Genomic DNA, 22,341 nt, shown 5'->3' on the forward strand with positions numbered 1-22,341 from the left:
GGCCTATGGGAGTGAGAGGGAGAATTTTTATTCAAGAAAGTTGGACCATGTTTGAAATTGACACTCATTGGATGTTAAAGTGGGGCAAGCCCAATCCTAAATGCTAGAGATTCACCTTGATTATCTAGGCTCATAATTGTTTTCTTTTTATTTTATGAAATGCAAACCATTTTCTCTCTGACCGTAAAATATGACCGTAAAGTTCCCTTGAATACGTGTGCTATGCCAATAGAGAACAAAGGGTTTAGGTAACTCATGGGAGGCTAAATCAACTAAGAATAGACTTCAAAGGTCTATACAAACTTCAAAGAAGAGAGCGAGGGAGACCTTTCACCGAATTTGTGGAGAAGGTGCCAGTGGAGAAGGTGCCAGGAAACTGCCTCTAAATTTTGACCGAATTTGTGGAGAAGGTGCCAGTGGAGACGGTGCCAGGAAACTGCCTCTAAATAACGGCGCTGTGGGTTCAATGCGGCGAATGCGTGGAGCGCAAAAATAGAAAAGCCTGCAAGGAAGCTTTGAGTCCCAGCTGCGAACGTGTAAAACGTAGATATAAAAGAGGTTGCAAGGCAGCTTTGATTCATCTCTCTCTCTCTCTCTCTCTCTCTCTCTCTCTCTCTCTCTGTGTCTCTCTGGGCTACCAATATGACGATGGGCGCCAAGCTTCAATACTCCAAGCAGAGGGTCATGAGCGGCTGGATAAGTAAAGCGGCTTCGCTGCTGAAGCCTCTCCATGAGACCACAGTAGTGAACAAGACAGGCTGTCGTCTTGTGCTGCGTAGCAAGTACCGGGACGTGTGGGAGGGTACCCGTTTCACCCTAGCCCCCGGGCAGTCTCTCCTGCTACGTTGGGCGCCCCACCAACCTTACCTGCGCTTTGGCGCCTTCTTGGACACCACCATAGCAGGAAGAGAAGGCTCCTACTGCTTGCAACAGATACAGCAGCCTCTCTTCATCATCGCCCAACACACTCTCGCCTCCGACAAGAAAATCTCTCTCGCGTTCCCTCCGTCTCTCTCAAAAGTTTGCCCAAAGTGAGAAATTCAACTGAATCCCGCCATTATCGGTACACATTGTTCTTGACAATGCTAATAACGGGCCTCATGCGCTCTCTCTCTCTCTCTCTCTCTCTCTCTCTCTCCATTGTTTTTGAAAATCATGGTAAGATTAAATGGAATAGACCCGTCACAGAGCAACCCATTGCAACCATGAGTGTCATATTAAAACGAAACTGGAACACTAATTAAACCCCAAAAACCCAGGCAACGCATGTTGGCTCACAATATAACATTATAAAATTGAAATGGGCTACACAATGTGCGCAGGAGTGAGGTATTTTAGCCCACGTGATTTGAAACCTGGTCCGTCAGGTCGTGGGTTTATCCCATTGGGGGGTTTGGGGGAGCCTTACTACATCCTCTTTTTTTGTGCTATCCGAGTTTACCTTGCCTCAAGATCCTGTATGCTCATCCCGACCATCGATCCCCTCACCACTCCTCGTTTAGTGATGGGTGTTAGTGTCTAGACCCCCCCCCCCCCCACACAAGCCCCCCCCAAAAGACTTTCTGCCCTATTTTGTGTATTTTGTGTGTTTCTTAATTGATAGGATGGTTAATGATTTTGATGCTTGTAATCTAAATGGTTCTACAATCAAGGTGAATCATCCTTTTGTGTGCGATTAGCGTGCACTTAGAGTAGAGTAGTGCAAGATTAGTCCTTGCTTGTTCTCTAGTAAGTCTTTCTTTGTGTGTGCATTCTTGATTAGTAAATTTTTATAGGATTATGAGCATCATTGCCTGTCATTGCTAACATTAAATGGTGATTCAAATTAAGTGTGAGTGCAATTTGCGGAATTACTTAGTCCATCAATTATTTGTTGCTCTTGTTAAGCTAGATCTCTCAATCTAGCACAAACTTGTAAAAGTTAAATGTGACATTAGCTAACAAATCCTCTGATGATTAGCTAACAATCAGGGTGCTAATACTAATTATGTCGGATTCAATTGTTTAGCTAACAATTCCTATGATAATTAGCTAACAATCAAGGTGCTAATACTAATTATATACAATTAATTGTATGATGATTAGCTAACAATTGGCACCATATCAAAGTGTGCAAAGACTTTAAAAGAGCAACAACGCATGCAAGCACGCACAAAGAGAGAGAGAGAGAGAGAGAGAGAGAGAGAGAGAGAGAGAGAGAGAGAGCTGAAACGGTTAGACATATATTTTGTAACTACAAAATTGTGAGAGTGGTGGAGTTGGGCTACTACTGCTATGTGGTTGGATCTTGGGGATCACCATTTCTAGATTCAGCATCACTTTTTTCAAGGTCAATACACAGGAGGATGCTGCCCTTAGCTTTGTGCTACACTCCTTTCGGATTTGGTTTCATCGGTTTATTTGGTCATTGCAGAACCAAGTTACCATGGATGGTACTCAATCTATAAATCACTCAATCCCCTTGTCTATCATACGGGATAGGCTATTGGAAGATGCACTGGCAATTCTGGATAGGTCATTCAAGGACAAAGTTCTTCAAGTGATAGGGAGGCTAAAGGTTCGACTCATGCCTCTTGTACTATATGACATCACAGTAATATAGAAGAAGACGTTTCCTAAATAATAAAGAAAGAGAGAGAAAGAGAGAGAGAGAGAGAGAGAGAGAGATGAGTATTTATTTGTCGTAGGAAACTATCCCAAGAGGGAACTTCGTTTACTTGGCTCATAGGTGTGTAACATGGAATGAAATCAAATGGAATAGAAAGGGGTTCCAACTTTAAATCATGCACGTGAAAAAAAAACTCATTATGCTTATTTTAAAGAAATAAAAAGAACTACCTAAATAAAGTTAATAATTGTTTTTCCAAGTCAACTCCAACATCACTCATTAATGAGCTAAATTTGGATAATCAAAACTTTGTTCGAGCCTAAGCCGAGTTAAAACAAGAAAGGTTTACTACAATCATTGGAATCCAACAAGACTTTTTATAGAATCTTTTGACCGTTTCCATTTTGGGAAAGAAGAGTCCCCTCCTTGCTTTTTCTCTCTAGAGTTCCACACAACTAGCTAGGTGCATCTGAGGGAAGGACCTTGCTAGCCCTATTATGAGAGAGAGAGAGAGAGAGAGAGAGAGAGAGAGCTCCATGCCTCACATCCTGACAAATAGAACAGCAAACACGACTTCCCTTTTCCTCAGAGACCTTTTTTAAAAAAGATGACAAAGTACACGATCACAAATATGAAATGAATGTCTCTTCTTGGGAACCTAATCATATAGGGATCACCTATGCTAGTTTAAGTCTAAGTGGTCTGCAAGGCAAGCTCTGTGAGTAACACATTCAAGATGAATGCTCAAGGGGCTTCTCATTTATGTTTAGATGAATTAGGTCGATGGAAATCAAGCGTTGACAACCTTCATTGCAACAGATGTATCAAGGGCAAGAACGGATGATTGAACAACTCAATGACTTGAGTATTCACCTTCAAATTTCAACCAATAACTTTTCACAACCCCTCGTCCTTATGTTGGTGAATGGAGCAATCGCTCAAGGATTTTCCGCTACAACAGAAGCACTATACAGTTTAATTTCACCAACAATTGATACACTATTGGATTCACCAACCTATTCTGGCCTTCAAGATAAATGCTTAAGGGATGTTCTCATCCATATTTAGATGAGTTAGGTCAATGGCAATCAAGTGTTGCCAACATTTATCTTGTATAGCTCTATTTAACTTTTATTTGAATTTAAACATTTGGTGGAAAGTCATAAAAGCGCCTTCAGGTGAGTTTCAAACTCGCTTTTTTTTTTTCCCATTCACCAAAAAGGTATAAATCCAAATGAAAGTTAAAAGAGCTATACAAAATGAAGGTTGACAACACTTGGTTGCCATTGACCACACACATACATACACATTGTTGCAATTACTTTGGTTGAAATGCATAAAAAATATGATCTATTCGATAATCTTCCGATTCTCATCTTGACCAAGATTATGTTCTACTTAACCATAGCAATTACAAGTGAAAAATAAGTGCCTAGACATACAAGAACCTTGCAGTAAATTGCATGTTTGTGTGCAAACAAAGAGCTCTTCTAGTAAACCTAATGATGAAGTATAGATCAAATATATTGGCCAAGATATCCAGGAGCGTACCTAACTAGCACGTACAATTCAGCCACCGAGGAGCTCTTGCAAAAGTGACCAGGAACTCAGCCATGAAAGGCAAACCATGCTCCTGACTAGGTACTTAAAATTTAAGCTTCTCACACAATCCTTTGGTGCAAACTTTTGCAATCAAAAGCAAGGGGGATAGAGCTTTTAGGTTTCCATGCAATCCTTTCGTCCCAATGATTGCAGACTAATTGTCTTTGCATGCCACTCGCCCAACCATACCTTGTTGCACATTGAGCCATCCACCATACTTGCAATACTCAATAGTAACATACCTTCCCATGATTATTAATCCTACCTTGGAAATAAATATTTTTGTGTGTGACATCTTTCCAAGAACTATGAGCCCTGCCCCACTTTATAAAATGCCTCAGATTCTCTTCACTTAAAACAGATCACTTCCTCTCACAATAAGTTATCATCAGATATAATTAAGCCCACCCTGCAATGAGCCATTTTACTCTCTGAATCAAGCATACATTTCAACATTTTCCTTGTTTATCATTCCCTCAGTAGACATCAACTTTGCCTGCATCTGCCACCCTTTTGAGCATGATGCCGCCATGAGCGCATCGTCAACATTAAACTATGGGTTGTCACATGCAGTACGGTGCAAAATAATAAAACCACATGCAGTCAGCTTGATGCAGGATATGGAACAAAAAACGATGTGTACTACAACATGAGGCAAGGCTTCTTTTGATTAATGCAGCCAATTGATTACCAAGGTTCACAAACGGACAGCGTACTATGTACACTTATCTTAGTGGGGTACTAATCAGATGTATAAATTGAGTGTGCGTAAGTTGTAAGTACAATGGAGAGGAAATACATAGCAAAGGTGTCAAACACAAATTTGAAACCAGCGTAAACAACATAGTTCCAAACATGAGATGACTGGCAATTGAGTGATAGGCTCCTTGAATACCAAAAGCACACAAGGGCCACGGCTCAAATAGTCTGAGAACTTTAAGGAAACTGATTAAAGTAATATCATTCCAGTCTGATCATAATAAACCGTTACCTGATTGTACGGAATATCTGTACATCATATATATAGCATTTGTGCTTACAATGGTTGACCATATGCTCCACCGACTATACATTAGAGATAGCTGCAATCGAGACAATACAAGTGTGACAGACCAAGGCCTTTAAATGGGCCACTTACCAACCTCTTGATCGGGAAAATCTTACCAATACCAAAGAACGTAGTAATTATATAACCTACACAAATCCAAAAACAAGTCCAATCTCACCTTTCAGAACATGGCATGTTATCATAGAATTGGACATAATAACACATAAGTTGCCATTTATTTCTCCTCAGCTAGGAGGCCCCAGAGTGGCAGCCTGTCCAAGTCGCCGTAGGAGGCGGCAGCCTCCACAGCCTGCCCCACGATAGGCTCCGCGTCAGCTGAAGCAGTAGTGGGTTCCTGTGAGGAACCGCTTTTGAGTCCCTACAGCAGGAGCCTCTGGGACAGACAGTTGACCAGGAGATGTCAACATCCTCACACACCCACCCCACCCGCTTAGTACCAGGGCCCCGCCTAGTACCAGGGCCGTCTCTCCCACCTTCCTCAGCAGAGGGGAGGCGCCGCTGCCCTCACCTCTCACACATCCATTCTCCCTCCACATGCCTCCCTCTCCTCACCACCCTCGATCCCCTCCACCCCCCAGTCCCCCTTCGAGATGCTGGTAGTCTCCTAGCACTCTCCTACAGTTCATAGATCTTTAGGCCGCGACTTCACTCAAGGTGTGGCAGAGAGAGCGGCAAACCGATCCCAGCTTCTTACCTCTGTTCAGTGTCGGCTGGTTAGTGATGATATCCGGTAGCGCTCAGCTGTCTTCAACTACTCTTTGACACATCTCTTTGGGGTCGAGGAAGTACACGAGCTGGCCCCCATTCGAGTATATGGGTGGTGCTACCGGAAGATCTAGGTTAGGGAATTGTGTCGATCAAGTTCGTTCGTCGAATGGGTCACAAAACAATGAGTTATTATCAGAGAACTCCTCTGTGTGCACATTTGCACGTTCTCCCAACTTGGCACAGGTCCGGAGGCACAGTTTCCCAACCTGGCACCTCAAAAGTCGGTATATAAGGAGCATCTGGCATAGCGTTTTTGCATGAGTGTGGAGCGCCAAATCAGCCTAGCGTTTTAGCCTGCTGCAAACCCTGGCGTTTTGCTTCATCATCGGGAGCCGGATCAGCCAGCAGCGAGCGTTTTCAGTTTTCAGCCCTTTTTGTCGCTGGAAATGGCTTGGATTCGATAATGCTGCGTTCCCTGCTGCAGCCCGTTAATTCGGCAGCCCATTGAGCCTCTTCTCGGCCATTCCCTCTCAGCATCGAGTGCTCCCATTGCTGTCCATCATTGGCTCCACCATCACCTGCGTTTTCAGCCTTGCTGTGCACGACGGATCAGCTGCGTTTTTTCAGCCAGCTTTCAGCTTTTGATTCCTTGATTCCTCTCAGACCGGGAATCAGCCCCAAATCTACCCCTTGGTGGCCATTAGCAACCCCTCATCGAGCCGGATCCAAAGGTGCATCTAATCAGCCCCGGAGGTGCTTTATTTTTGAAGAATTACCGCGGTGACATTCCCCATTCGAGTCGGTAGAGTTTGCATGTCACAAAGTGATGACGTGGCATGCCCAAATGAAAGAGCCCTAACAATCCCAACGCTTGAACTTTGAGGAGGATTTTCGTAAAATGTGTTGACATGCTGACGTGGCAGTCTGTACGGATGATGATGACGTGACAAGATACTATAGAATTTCCGCGCTTTGCGTTGCTGGTGCCACGTGGCAGGCTGTACGGATTTCCACAAATTACGCTGGCTGCTTTTGGGAGATCCTAGCGCTAGCTTTTGATAGTAGGTGCTTTTGGGAAGAAGTGCTTTTGAAGTGATTGCTTTTGGGGCTTTGCTTTTAGGCAACCCTTGTACTGTTTATGAAGAACCCTTGGGGCCTCACTCTTCAGAGCATCTGAATGCAGAGTCTGAGAGCAAAGGATCCTCGGGAGTTGTGCTTTGTTGTGAGCAATAACAAAGAAATACTGAAAGGGGCACCAGACTTTGGGGCCAGTGCTTCTAGGCACGGAACTCCGCTGTGCCATCTCTCTCTCTCTCTCTCTCTCTCTCTCTCTCTCTCTCTCTCTCTCTCTCTCTCTCTCTCTCTCTCTCTATATATATATATATATATATAGAAAAGTTCAACAATTTTGAAGTTTTTGTTCGTGTGTTGCTATTGATTTCTCGCTTAGAGTGTCCAAGCCTATAACAATGGTATCAGAGCTCAGAAAGATTCTTCTTCTACGGAGGATCTGATCCCAAGGTTGGTTCTCGAAACACTCGAAGGTGCGAAGGGTGGCATCTTATTTAAAACAAAAATACAGACATGGTGGTCTACTTCGTTGTTACGTAGAGAAGCACTTGCGACGTGGATGGAATTCAAGAAGATTTTCACGTCGACTTGGATTCAGATGAATATGAAAGAGAGATCATTACGGCTTGGCATTATCCGAGAATGACTACTGCCATAGATTTTGGGATACTTATTTACCAGTGTCTTAGTTTCCGAAGATTACTTTAAGGGACTAGATTGAGCGGTTTTGTTGTGGTTTGCCAAAAGAGATTTGAGGGTATTGTCTAGAACAAAAGTCTGACTCTATTCAAAGACTTAGGGGACATGCTAAGCAAGGATTTGGAATGCATGCCAACTCATTGACTTATCCTACGCACACGATAGTATCCACTTCAACAGGGCAAGAGTCTTCCAACGAAGAAAATGAATCAGGGGAACCGGATGACAACTCGACACAGGATTCCGGAGCAGTAAGAGAATTAGATGGTAGCGCATCTAAGGGTTCCGACAAACTAAGGGAACCAAATGCAAGTTCATCAGAGGATTTCGGAGAAGAAAGGGGATCATATGATAATGCGTCTCAAGGTTGCTATTATTGAAACTGACGTGGCAATGGATAGGGGAGGCTAGGGAGGCTATCCACAGGTCCTAGGGCACAAGGAAAGAAAGAAAAGGGAATTAGCTGATAGATGAGAGAATTCCACAGGTTCAAATTGAGGTGCCAAGGATAGGGAGGCCGACAGGGCTACCAATAGGTCCGACGGCACAAGAAAAGAAAAAAAAAATAGCTAGGTCCGTCGGGTAATTTGGTCAAGGGTACTTTTTGGCCCTCGATGCAACTTCAAAGAGAGTTGTATCTTGAAGCTTTTGGATCATTAGCAGTGTCTAAAGTTACCAATGAATCAGCAAGTTGAATCTAGTGCAATGCCGACTGCACAAGAGGGGAGCCGTGACACTCCTTTGTCACAGATTGCCAAGATTGAGTAAACTCACTAGTTTCTCTTTCATATTTTAGGATATTGACAGGCTGACAGTATTATGTGGAATGACTTTATGAACTGTGTGCATTGAAATGGAAATTTTCTTGATTGAACTGAAAACATGTACTCTTTCATGTATGTATTGTTAGAGACATGTAGAGAAAAATGAAATGTCTACAACATTTTGTCTGATGAATGGTTTGAACTTAGTGCATCTAGACATCTGTTAGAGATAAGCGAGATCTTGATGTGATGGCTAAATGAATGAAGAATGAATGTGATTTGAAACACTACAACAAAAACAGGTGCCTTCGACGCAGATTTCGACGCGAGACGTAGAAAACTGCGTCGAAATCTTCGTCCCTGTGATATCGTCGATATATGTGTCGAAAGGCGAAGTTTTCGACGCGTATTTCGACGCCCCTATCGAGGCGTATTTCGACGACCATATCAGGAAAAAAAAATCTTGGACAGAGGACAAGCAGCCTAGCCTGTGCCCAGTGAAAAGATGGACACAGCCACAACCAGACTGTCTGTCCTATGGCCAAGAAAGCGAGCAGTACCAAAATCGATCGTGCTCCCGTAAAAATTTCGGCAAAGTTCTCTTCGTTTTAACATAAACTTTTCAAAAAAAACCATATATATACGCCTCATACATGATATCCATGTAGGATCTCACATGAGATTTAAGGCACAACTTGATAGAAGAAATGAAACGAACTTTGTGCAAAACCATAACCAAATTAAAACCATAACCATAACGAACTTCATATATAACGAGCTTTGTGCAAAACCATAACCAAGTTAAAACCATAACCATAACCATATTGATCAAAACCATAACGATAACCATAACCATAAACAAAACAATAACCATAACCATAACGTCCATAAACAATAAACAATAACCATAACCATGTCTATACAAAAAAGAAACACAGAGATGTGTCTGTGTTTCACAAAACATATATAGAAATCCACTGATGACTCGCGCGTCACAATCTGCACATAAAAGGACAAGTCACAAAATTAGTATGATATTACTTCACATCTACTTAATTAATTAAATCAACTCACACATATTAACGTTTCACCTCAATCGATCAGCGAGACTCTAAGACCTCCCAGTCTATAGACTCTCCTGCGACAGCAAGATCATTCAATACTTCATAAATACCTCTCCGATATCTATCTGTCTCCTCCTAGCGTATCGGGCTCGATGCATTGCAAGATTCTACGTTTATACAAAAACCAAAGTAATTAAGAATACAAAACGTCATAGTTAGGATTAGATTGGAAACTCATAAACTCATAGCGAAAAGTGTCGAAGCCTCCGCTGTCAAGATGAGATGTGTCCCTGGTCAACCGTCGTACCTCCGCGGCCTGACGCTGCTGTCTGAACCGCGTGTCCGCTACCTGCTCATCCTCCCTAATCTGCTATCACGTCTCGTGTGAGATGCCAGAAGGCTTCGGCGAGCCCTACCTGAAAGACCGACGAGCTACATCTCGACGATGTTTCACGGTGTCCTATGCAACATTCGTGATCCACCTCCTCGAAAGCTCCTCTGAACCCGGAGCAGGCTGATTCTCGAAAAACGCGTAACATGTTCACGTTGCTCCAAGAAATAAACAAGTATTTGAAGGGCAAGAGCTCCTAGAGGAAAGTCGGCCAGACGACGCAGATACTACTGTGACATTAGATGAGATGGACGAACGTATGGCAGAGGAAGCTGACAGATATACGAGGGATGACGCAGACGAGGCAGATATGACACTTGTAGATGAAGATGCAATGGATGAAGACAATCCGCCAGAACGAGTTGGGGCAAAGTTATGTCTGCAGTTAAAGATAGACGATGATACGGTGCAAGATCTTATCGATGATGCCTCACTAGTCGAGGCCTGTAAGTGTTTGTGTAAAGACGTTGATTTAAAATTAAGCTCTTTCTTAATTTAAACAAAGGTGTTCTGACGCGTTCTTTTACTTTCTTTGTGCAGGACTTTTGTCACCAGTGTGTGACTACTATCTATCCTTTTTGTTGATTTCTTTCTTATTATCTATTTACTTTCACTTTTTGGAAACACCCCTCGGGAAATCTAACTGCCCTGCATTGCATAGCTAGTGTGGAACTGTCCAGAGGGAGTCCAGGCCAGAGGGCAAGAGAGCACTAAGGTTGGACAAGGACTATGGTTAGCCAAGTGGGGTCATTGACTAGCCAAAGTGGAATCCTTTGCTACAGAGGCTACATTTCAGTTCTGGATGTGGCCGCAGTGTACAAAGAGGGTCGGATGACCTAGACAGATACAATGGCAGTATCTCCTAAAATTTAGGGAACTGCTATTTTGGGACCTGAAAAGGTGTTGACGTCATTACCTCCGGAATGACAAGGGGAACATTTTCTTACTCTGCCGTGAAGTCAACTGGGCAACCGGTTGAGATATTTTTAGACGGCAACCCCGAAACGGGAAAATGCTTATAAATGTGCCAAGTGGCACCTTCTGGTGCACTTGCCTCATGCAACAAGAAGTGGCGCTGAATTTAGGAGGGGGAGAGCCTCATTTTCAGTTTTTGTCACAGGTTAAGAGCTATGGAGTGCTTGCTTTCCCTCTTATGCACAGTGCGGTGCCAGGAGTGATGTCCTGCACGCTACGCACTGCCCTCTCTCTCCCCTTTGGCAGTATGTTATGCCCCTCTAGTGGGCTCTTCATTTGACCAATGTACAGTTGTGTGGGTTCATGCGCGATTGCCGAGGCAAGAGCCTCTTGCACAGGTACTGGATTAGCTAGCGGCTAATCCCCCCGCAGGTACAGGTGAATTCGGAGAGGTTTCACGCCAGAAATCTCGTCCGATTCAGAGGGCAAGTAGCCCTACAGGTGCGGGAGCTCAAGGACTTGCTACGGATGCGACCGGCACGCGAAACGGAGCCCGAAACAGTAAATTACAGCCTGCTGTGTATTTTTGCAGGTTTAGGGTTTTGGCCCTAAATGGACCCTAATACCCCCAGGAGGTTCGGGGACGCAAGGGGACCGCTGTACAGGTGATCTGGTGCATTTTCAGGGCTGAAAACAGAGAATTCAGCATGCTGCAGATTCTCGCCAGGTTTTGCAAAGTGCCCGTATGCGTCGAGAAAGTCAGCCAATGCGTGGGAATACTGACTGTGAAGGGTTCTAGTACAGTTATGCTGCCGAAATTGGGCTGGAACAGTGGAAATTCAGCCGAGTTTGTGCGGGGCAGCTTGTAGGGAACCACAACGTTTATTCCCTCTTTTGAACAATAAAGAAATACCGAAAGGGGCGCCTAAGTTAGGGGCCAATCTGGTGTCTGTCTACTCATACAGGTGCAATCTAGCAGCCTGTATCCCTCTCCCCTTTGTTGTGTCTTGGAAGTACAGGTAAAATAGACGACTAATAATGGGTGAAAGCTAAATCAAGGTTTAAAGTAAAGTCTACCGCCCTTTTTGGATTGAACAGGCCGGTTTCAACTTTAGTATGGCAGACCAGTCGCCAGATCCCGCTTCTATGAGTGCTGATGCATTTATGGGCTTCATCACACAGATGACGCCCAGTCAAATGGCAGATGCGTCTCAGTATTGGATAGCCAGAGACACGGGTACCACGCCTCCGGGATTCACACCCGAGGATCCGACGCCTATGGAGGAGACGTCTATGTCGGGGACGTCTATGGGGGGGGGACGCATATGGGTACGACGCCTGCGAGGTCTCTCATCACGGCCGCTTCGACACCTAGGGGTACGGCAGAGACGGGTACGTCATCATCTCCGCAGCACATACGCACTCGCCGATCTCGACGATCGTCAGGTGGAGGTGGTGGTTGTTGTGGAGGAGGGTCCACAGATGCTTCGACCCCTCCTCGCTCACGACCCCCGTCCTACCCACGCACACCTCGAAGACCTTGGGAGGCACACGATCCTAGTGCCTCCAAGGTCTATACTGTACGGACAGATGGACAGGTTGACATGGATAAAGTCGGGACTGAGATGAGACAGCGAGTTTGCGAGCTCGCAGAGCTGCAGTTTTCTATCACCATTATGACGTCTTGGCCTGATCAGGATCGCAGCAAAGTCAATTATATAGTGGAGACCATCATGAGAGAGTATCAACCTGCTCCGGATTCAGAGGAGCTTCCGAGGAGGTGAATCACGAATGTTGCACGGGACACCGTGAAACATCGTCGAGATGTAGCTCGTTAGGCTTCCAGGCAGGGCTCGCCGAAGCCTTCAGACATCTCACACGAGACGTGACAGCAGATCAGGGAGTATGAGCAGACAGCGGACACGCGGTTCAGACAGCAGCGTCAGACCGCGGAGGTACGACAGATGACCAAGGGCACATCTCATCTTGACAGCGGAGGCTTCGACACCTTTCGCTATGAGTTTGTGAGTTTCCAATCCAATCCTAGCTATGGCGTTTTTTTTAAAACGCGATGAATCATGTATTCTTAATTACTTTGGTTTTTGTATAAACGTAGAATCTTGCAATGCATCGAGCCCCAACACGCTACGAGGAGACAGATAGATATCGGAGAGGCATTTATGAAGTATTGAATGATCTTGTTGCCGCAGGAGAGCCTATAGATTGGGAGGCCTTAGAGTCTCGCTGATCGATTGAGGTGAGACGTTAATATGTGTGAGTTGATTTAATTAATTAAGTATATGTGAAGTAATATCATACTAATTTTGTGACTTGTCCTTTTATGTGCAAGTTGTGACGCGCGAGTCATTAGTGGATTTCTATATATATTTTGTGAGACAACAGACACATCTCTGTGTTTCTTTCTTGTATGGTTATGATAATTGTTTATTGTTTATGGACGTTATAGTTATGGTTATTGTTTTGTTTATGGTTATTTTTAACTTTATGGTTATGGTTATTGTTTTGTTTATAGTTATAATTATCGTTATGGTTTTGATCAATATGGTTATGGTTATGGTTTTGCACAAAGTTCGTTATATATGAAGTTCGTTATAGTTATGGTTTTAATTTGGTTATGGTTTTGCACAAAGTTCGTTTCATTTCTTCTATCAAGTTGTGCCTTAAATCTCATGTGAGATCCTACATGGATATCATATAGGAGGCGTACATATATGGTTTTTTTTTTAAAGTTTATGTTAAAACGAAGGGAACTTTGCCGAAATTTTTACGGGAGCACGGTCGATTTTGGTACTCACTCGCTTTCTTGGGCAGAGGATAGGCAGTCTGGCTGTGGCTTTGTCCATCTTTTCACTGGGCACAGGCCAAGCTGCCTGTCCTCTGCCCAAGAGAAAAAAATCTGATATGGTCGTCGAAATACGCGTCGATAGGGGCGTCGAAATACGCGTCGAAAATTGTGCCTTTCGACACATATATCGACGTGTATTTCGACGATATCACAGGGACGAAGATTTCGACGCAGTTTTCGACGTCTCGCGTCGAAATCTGCGTTGAAGACACTTGTTTTTCTTGTAGTGTCTGTTAGAGATCAATGAGATCTAGATGTAATCAAGTGTGTGAATTGAATGAGATTCTAGTGCATCAAGATGTCTATATGGATGAGATGATTAGATACTGTTGCGAGTGCATCAGGTGCATCAAGAGTTCTTGACTAAATGAGATGGCTAGATTGAATGATTGAAACACAAGTGTTCATGTGAATTAAGTGTGTGATTTTGTGAGCTACATGCTATGTGGATGTAATTTAGTAGATCAAGACATCCGTGAAAAGATCAGTGTGGTTTGGATGCGATTGCTAAATGGTTACAATGATCAAGATTTGTATATGAGACCCTCGACAGAAATGTGATTGATCATTGATTGATGTCTTTGTAGAAGTTTTGGATTGGTTGCATGAGTATATAGAGTCAATGTCTACTGAAGGAAGTTCCTATCCTTTTGCTGTTTTTGGCGTAATCGAAGACGATTACAATTCTTTCAAGAGAGGGGAATGTCACAGAGTGATTACGTGGCATGCACTACTCCAAGAGATATGGCCAAGTGGACAAGAGAGATTGAACCGACCAACTTAAAGAACTTCTAAGGACCGGCGGAGGGGCCTAACCCTAAAAATCCCAAAGCTTGAGCTTTGAGGAGGATTTCTGTAAAATGTGTTGACATGTTGATGTGGCAGTCCGTACGGATGATGATGTGGCATGACAGCACAAAAATTCCACGTTTTGTGTTGTTGGTGCCACGTAGCAAGCTGTACGGATTTCCGCAAATTATGCTAGCGTTAGCTTTTGAGAGCAGATGCTTTTGGAAAGAAATGCTTTTGAACTAATTGCTTTTGGGGATCTTCTTTTAGGCAACCCTTGTACTGTTTATAAAGAACCCTTGGGGCCTCATTCTGCAGAGCATCCGGATGCAGAGTCTCAGAGTAGATAACCCTCAGGAGTTGTACTGTTGCGAGCATAATCTCTCTCTCTCTCTCTCTCTCTCTCTCTCTCTCTCTCTCTCTCTCTCTCTCTCTCAATATCTGTACTCGGATGTCTCCAGTGAGCAAAACCCTCTCGCTTAAAATTCCAATAATTCATTTAGAATTATAAATAAATTATTTTTTTCTCGTATAAATCCAATAATTCATTTAGAATTATTTTTCTGTCAGATAAAACTAATTTAGTAACATCCCTCTCGAACTGTAAAGGTCTAACTGAAATGCCCAAGGAGAAACCGGAAAAACCCCAAATCTGCCTCAACGATGAGTTGAGTTGGTTTTTTCTTAAAAGAAAACTTATAAACAAAAACTCAATAATTCAATACTTAACTTATGTACCTCGAGGATATCCTTCACCAATCATCAAACCTACGAGCCACGTAAGAACTCGTCATTAGTGTCTTTCCAACAGATCATAAGTTCCCTTATCAAAGAATCTGTTAACTCAATTTCTTCTTCTCAAGCTCGAGAAGAATAATCTTCCTACAAATCAATCTAGATATATGTTCTTGCGCCTAATCGTGAGCTATTAGTCCTAAGGGTATTAAACCTCTTGTATTCCTTCCGCAAAGGGAATGTCCAAACCATAGAGCATTCATCTCATGTGACCATGGCTTTCTTTGCTAAATAGTCTACCACCTCACTAGAGAAAGTTCTTGTTCTTGGCCTTTGCTCAATGTAGACCGATTCTTCCGATCCGAAGATCCCTTGTGCATTGCAACACCTCTTTCCACATTTTCCTCCTGCGGATGTTACCACCAACAGTGTTTTCCTGACACGTTTCACCTTGCAAGCATCAATGACGGCTTGCAAAATCTTAAGCAGATAAGATTCTAACCATAGCATTCTTTGAATATATGTTCAAACTCGGTCCACAATAGAGCGAACCTTCTTTGGATCCCATGTGTGGTCCGTGGAACTCACGAACATAAGAGTTCATTACTTGACTCGCTTACGGAGAGGAGTGTACTGCAACCACAACTTGCTACTTTAGTACATAGCGAAAATGACCATCAAAAAATCCCTTCTCAGTAGAGAAACACAGAGCGACCGAACACATCTCTCATAGAGATTCTCGTGTCTAAATATCATGGCGCGCAGAAGAGCGCTCAAAAGAGGTATCTCAAATGCCATTCCACTTCCTGAAAAGGAAGTTGGCTCATCTCAATGTGGTTAGTAGAAAAAAAATTCGACAAGTAGTCTGACTCACCTCGACAACAAGGTCTACATCTTCATATGTTACCCATGTACCCAAAAGTGTACATAATACTCAAGTTGTATTAGATCATCGGTGAACTCGGAAGATTTTCTTCCCATCTGAAGATTCTTAGAGCTAACTCGCTCAACCAGATGATCCCTTAACTTGGTTCTAGAGCAAACCTGCTCATCAAATAAACTGAGATTTCAAATCTGAAATTCCTTGAGCACGGGCCATAGTCGTCTCTTGCTCCTTCCCTCATAAAGGGAGTGTTCATTCACTTGTGCAAAAAGCACTACCATTGAAACCGGCCCGTGGGGCGGTAGGCGTTGGCTTTCACCCAAAATTCTTTACTTTAGACTTTACGACACAAAGGAACTTCACGAATAAGCATGTGATTGGAATTCAACACTTCAAGACAAACCACGGCCTAGCAGCTAGAGTGCTACCAAGCAGACAACGACACCCTGTTGGCCCCAAAAGACTGGAGCCCCTTTCGGTATTTCTTTATTCTTATTATACTTGACAAAAACCTGTAAACTTCCACAAGATGTTTCACTTTTATTGGGCTGAAATTCCTCTACTCTAACCCGATTTTGGCAACATAACCACAGTAAAAGTCTCCACGAACAAAATCCCAAGCAAACATTGACTTTCCATGCACTTTAGAGCGCTTTGCAAAACCTAGCAAGAAATTGCAGCTCACTGAATTCTCAGTTTTTGTGCTCCGATCTACGTGCCGATCACTTTTCTGGGTAGCCCTCGAGCTCTCGCACCTGTAGGGTCACTTGCCCCTTGAATTAGACGAGATTCCTCGCGGGAAATCTCTCCAAAATGGCCTGTACAAGCACCCAATGCTTTCCCGAGACGCCCCTGACAAATAAACGATCCGAACTCTTGCACCTAGCCCTCACCAAGCTGTCCAAACCTGTCCATGGCTGTAATTGCAGGCTTTTGTTCCAATTTCGCAAGCATAACGACGCAAATATCTCTGTAGGTCATAAGTACTCGTCAAGGACACTTTCCCTTGCGGTATGGAAGCTTTCCAGTGAGCTGTAGGTCAATTTCAACATGCTGTAATTTACTGTTTTGCCACTATTTGGTGCCTACTACCTTGTACACGCATCACAAGGCCTTTCCGAGGCTCCCCTGACAATTCCCTGCAGTTTAGATGCAAAAACCTAAACCTACTGAAAAACACAGCAGGCTATAATTCTCTGTTTTGGACCATTTCGAGCGGAGCGAGCACGCCTACACGTGTCTCATGTGCTCCCGCACACAATGGGACAGTTCCCCTGTAAATCGGACGAGTTTTCACGCGAGAAAACTCACCGTTTTCGCATTCCTTCGCGATGGAACTGTGCGTACTTGAAGGGGATTAGCAATTAGCTAATCCGGTTCCGGTGCAGAAGGCTCTTGCCTTGGCAAACGCGCATAAAACCCCAAAACTGTACATGGTCATCTAAGAAGCCCAACTAGTGGGGCATTACCATATGTGCAAAGGGGGGAGAGAGATGCGCGAGAGCAAATCATCGTGCTACATAGAGCAAGGGAGAAGGCAAGCTTTCCATTAAAGTTGTGATCCCCTGCACCCACTACTCACACACACTGTGGCAACCACTAATGGGCTGAAATCAACCCCCTCTCTCAAATTGGGCGCCCCTTGTTCATGCAAATCTGGCAAAAGCATCAAAAGCCGCCAAGTGTTCAGTTTGCCACTTTTGAGTTAATTTCCTAGTACCCACCAACTTATAAGTGTCGCGAGGGGCCTAAATGACTTTGAACTGAGCCTAGACACCCTTTTACTGCTCGGATTCCATTGCCAATTAGCCCGACCAACTCGTGGTGACCTGTCCTTCCCGACTGCGAGTGAAACTCTCGGTCATCGGTCATTTCACACTGGCCACGCAATGTCCGGTCATTTGCAACTTCAAAAAGAGGGTCCCAAAGATTAAACAAAAATCATCGGAAAGAAACCAACAACTCAAGTTAGCAATTGCCACGTCCTCGTGACATACCACCCTCTTAAAATCGCAAACGTCCTCGATTGCGTACCATACATACACGCCACTGATGATCTTGTGTTGTTAGTACTCTTTTATCATCGCATGTATCCGCAAGAAAGGTTGTCAAAACTTGTGTACAAATGACTTAATGAAACCTTCATACTTTTGTCAAACTGTACAATGCTATTGCATTGAATCCATGAGTACATTTGATGTGCTAGCTCTATCATTACCCCTCCTTTGCAGACATTGGGTTGGGGCATACGTAGGCTGTAACCCAATGGCCTCAATGTAAAGCTACAATATATTTGGTGACTCTGACAGTTCATGCTTTTCCATCCACTTTGCATTCATAGGCGGATAGTTCTTGAACTTCACCAAGTAGCATCTTTGCAACCTATCCCTTGGCCTTTACGTGTGCAAGAGGCTCTTGCCTCTGCAAACGAGCATAATTCCACAACACCGACGTACCACCCATGACCAAGTAAGCTCAAATTTCAAGATGATTTACCAATGCGTCAAAGAATCCAAGCAATCGCCTCAAAGAATCGGCAAGCAGCGTGTCACTTGATAGACCCACATCACTCCCGCAGGAGATCAAGTGGCCAATCTACCATCGTGAGACCTCTCTCTATCTCATCTTGGTTCATACTTGCAAACCCTAAAAACGCAGCAGAAAATCAGCCCTAATTTGACCAATTTTTGACAGGGAGAACATGCGGAATTTCCTGTGTGTCCTGTGAAGAGGAACCCTCTTCCTTGGTGTCATCTGTCCTGTCAACCATAGTGCAATTCCAAGTTCATGTACTTTGTGTCTTTACCCCAAAGAACCGAGGCTCACTTCTTGAGGAAAAAGTGATTGATATCCCAGCAATGGAACCACGAAACCGGCCCGTGGGGCGGTAAGCATTGGCTTTCACCCGAAATTCTTTCCTTCAGACTTTATGACACAAAGGAACTTCACGAATAAGCTTGTGACTGGAATTCAACACTTCAAGACAAACCACGGCCTAGCAGCTGGAGTGCTACCAAGCAAACAATGACACCATGTTGGCCCCAAAGACTGGCGCCCCTTTCGGTATTTCTTTATTCTTATTATACTTGAGAAAAATCTGTAAACTTCCACAAGATGTCCCACTTTTATCGGTCTGAAATTCCTCTACTCCAACCCGATTTTGGCAACATAACCACAGTAGAAGTCTCCAAGGACAAAATCCCAAGCAAACATTGACTTTCCACGCACTTTAGAGCGCTTTGCAAAACCTGGCGAGAAATTGCAGCTCGTTGAATTCTCTGCTTTTGTGCTCCGATCTGCGTGCCGATCACTTTTCTGGGTAGCCCTCGAGCTCTTGCACCTGTAGGGTCACTTGCCCCTTGAATTAGACGAGATTCCTCGCGGGAAATCTCTCCAAAATGGCCTTTACAAGCACCCAATGCTTTCCCGAGACTCCCCTGACAAATAAACGATCAGAACTCTTGCACCTAGCCCTCACCAAGCTGTCCAAACCTGTCCATGGCTGTAATTGCAGGTTTTAGACCCAATTTCGCCAACATAACGGCACAAATATCCCTGTAGGTCAAAAGTACACATCAAGGACACTTTCCCTTGCGGTATGGAAGCTTTCCAGTGAGGTGTAGGTCAACTTCAGCGTGCTGTAATTTACTGTTTTGCCACTATTTGGTGCATACTGCCCTGTACACGCATCACAAGGCCTTTCCGATGCTCCCTTGACAATTTCCTGCAATTCCCCTCAGCCGGGATCTGCACAGTTGCTCTGTTCTTCAATGGCTTGACACGTCAGCAGTTAGTGACATCCCCCCTTCTTAAAAAAAAGTAATCGTCCACGATTACAACATTTCTGCAAGTTAGCTCAAAAATTACCGAGGATCATTCTGAGGGACAATCAGTTTGCTCTTTTTGTTAAGGAGTTGGCTTCTCCTTTCGGCCAGATCGGAACTCTTGATATTCCAGCGTAGTGAAATTAGCCATCACACCCAGACTGCATTGACCTTCCACGAGTGTCTTGATGCACTGAAATTACATACCCAGGCAATCTCATCCAATTAGGAATATTCAGTGGTTGGCACATCACAATGCAACACAAATGCTCACATATGCATGTTACAAGACATAGAAACATAAGGTCGCCGATGAACACCCCCCTCCCTCCCCCCTCCAAAAATAACCATCCTGGTCCGGGCCATGAGCTGTTCAACGACTCCCTCATCACTCCTCCCGCAAATAACCTAAAAAGGTCCGGGCCATGAGATATAGAGGCCTTTTACAACCAAATGCCCCCCAGACCGCAGCTTGCGTCGTTTGGAGGTGCTAAGAGTAACCACTGCTCAGCCTTCTAAATACTCGTTTGGAGGTGCTGAGAGTAACCATTGCTCAACCTTCTTAATACTCCTCCCATATAACCATTCAGGTCCGGGACATGAGTAAAAACAACACTTTTCAATCATTCAATACTCCCCCCGCAAATAACCACAAGGGTCCGAGCCATGAGTATGAACAAGCATTCTCAAACATCATTTCTCACCACTCCAACTGGGAGTAAAAATCACCAATCAATGAAGCTAGCATTAAAACCAGAGTCAGACAATTCAAATCGGTACCAAGACAGGTTTAAAACAGATACCATCCATTTCAAACAAATTTTCAAACAGTACTTTCTCAAACAGAGTTCAAAAATATCTAACTATATAGCAACTAGAAAGTTCATTCAAGGTTTTATTCACACAACGAACTTTGAGGATGACTAGCTTGTCCTTCTGCATCACGCTGATGGTTCGGGTCCGAACCTAGAAAGTCGCATCATTCTTGTCATGCCAAGTTATGCCCAAGAGAAGAGCACCAATAAGCCGTACCACTTTCCAAGTTTGCCCTGTGGCTAGCTCAGCTTCAATTTCTCCACCATCAGTATCATAATCAAAGTGCATCTGCTTCAAGAATAATAGATGGATGAAGTTCTTTGTAGCTCCTCGGTCAAAGAAAATTAGGGCTTTCAAACCGTTGACTTTTCCATATGCTTGACACAATTCATTTGTACTTTCAAGGCGTATGCCATAAATGACAGGTACTAATCCAATGGCCGGTTTAGCTCGTTTGGTTGAAGATGGTCCTGGGTTTCTATCGACCGTCGGCACGAGCGTCGGCTCCGCTCGTTTGCCAATGCGTTGGGGACAACGAAAATAGTTATGTCCTGTTTGAAAGCATCCAAAACATCGGCCTTCTTGTAGTTAGGTGTCTCGTTGTTGAAGCGTCAAACGATGCATTTGCGGTTGACTTTCTCGAGACTCTCTAGAATCTGTTCTTTGTTGGCGAGAGTTGTGGTTAGTGGCCGGAGGTTCTTTTGTGGTAAACTCTAGCTTTCCCTTCATCAATTTGTAGCCGACCGCGGCATGGTCCATAAGCTCTTGCATAGTAGAGACTTGCAATATTCCTGCAATGGTGATGCTAGTCCAATGGTGTAGCGCTCGCACTGGTCCTCCAAGGGAATGAACTTAAAGAAGGACACCGGAAGGTAGACGCCGAGAAACCTTTGGTTATAGTCCTCCATGGTCTGTGGCAAGCATTTTCAAGGTGCCCCACTTTGCCAAAATCCGGACTTCAAACACAGAAGTCATGTAGCTATGTGCAAAAAGTGTCTTGAAAGCTTGCCAGGTCCTTCGAGCATGCGGTTGTCTCGCGATTGAACTCCACCATTGCATAGCATTATCTTTAAGAAATCCCGTTGCACAAGAAATCTTGGATTTTTCTGTATAGTTCCCCAAAGAATAGAAGTTGTCGAATTGTTGTAGGAACTGCAATACTTTCTTCCAATCTTTCACCCCGGAAAAAGTGAAAAATTTGATTGTCGTGACGCCATCCTTGAAATCTTTGGGTTGGTTAGGCGCATATCTTGGGTACGGATAATAAGGGTATCTATATGGGCTCCAATCATTGTAGCCTAGTGACGGTGGTGGTGGGGAAGGTGGGGGCAACGGTAGTGGCAAAGGCGGTTGCACTGCATCAGGGTCAGATGGTTGCACCATATTCCTAAAGATTACCTTGATCAGAACAGACGACTGGGAAGGTTGCCAGTTGGAAGCTCTCGTACTTTCTGGTGCTGGAGGGGGAGGTACCACCTGAGGCATCGGAGGGGGTAACATGTAATTCAAACATTGTTGAAAACTTTGCCGCATTGGA

General features: G+C 44.1%; 1 protein-coding gene across 1 annotated transcript in view; it reads right to left on the bottom strand.

Annotated features, from left to right (window-relative positions):
• Positions 1 to 5,141: 5,141 nt before the first annotated feature.
• LOC147450836 (uncharacterized) overlaps positions 5,142 to 22,341 on the bottom strand; it is a 43,368-nt gene continuing 26,168 nt past the window's right edge. The window contains exon 5 of the mRNA XM_086520537.1: positions 5,142 to 5,404. Coding sequence (XP_086376663.1) covers positions 5,371 to 5,404 — 34 coding nt within the window. The 3' untranslated portion in view covers positions 5,142 to 5,370. The remainder of the gene's footprint in view (positions 5,405 to 22,341) is intronic.

Source organism: Adiantum capillus-veneris, chromosome 9 (assembly GCF_014529385.1).
Source record: "Adiantum capillus-veneris isolate H3 chromosome 9, ASM1452938v2, whole genome shotgun sequence".
In the NCBI taxonomy this organism is placed as follows: domain Eukaryota; kingdom Viridiplantae; phylum Streptophyta; class Polypodiopsida; order Polypodiales; family Pteridaceae; genus Adiantum; species Adiantum capillus-veneris.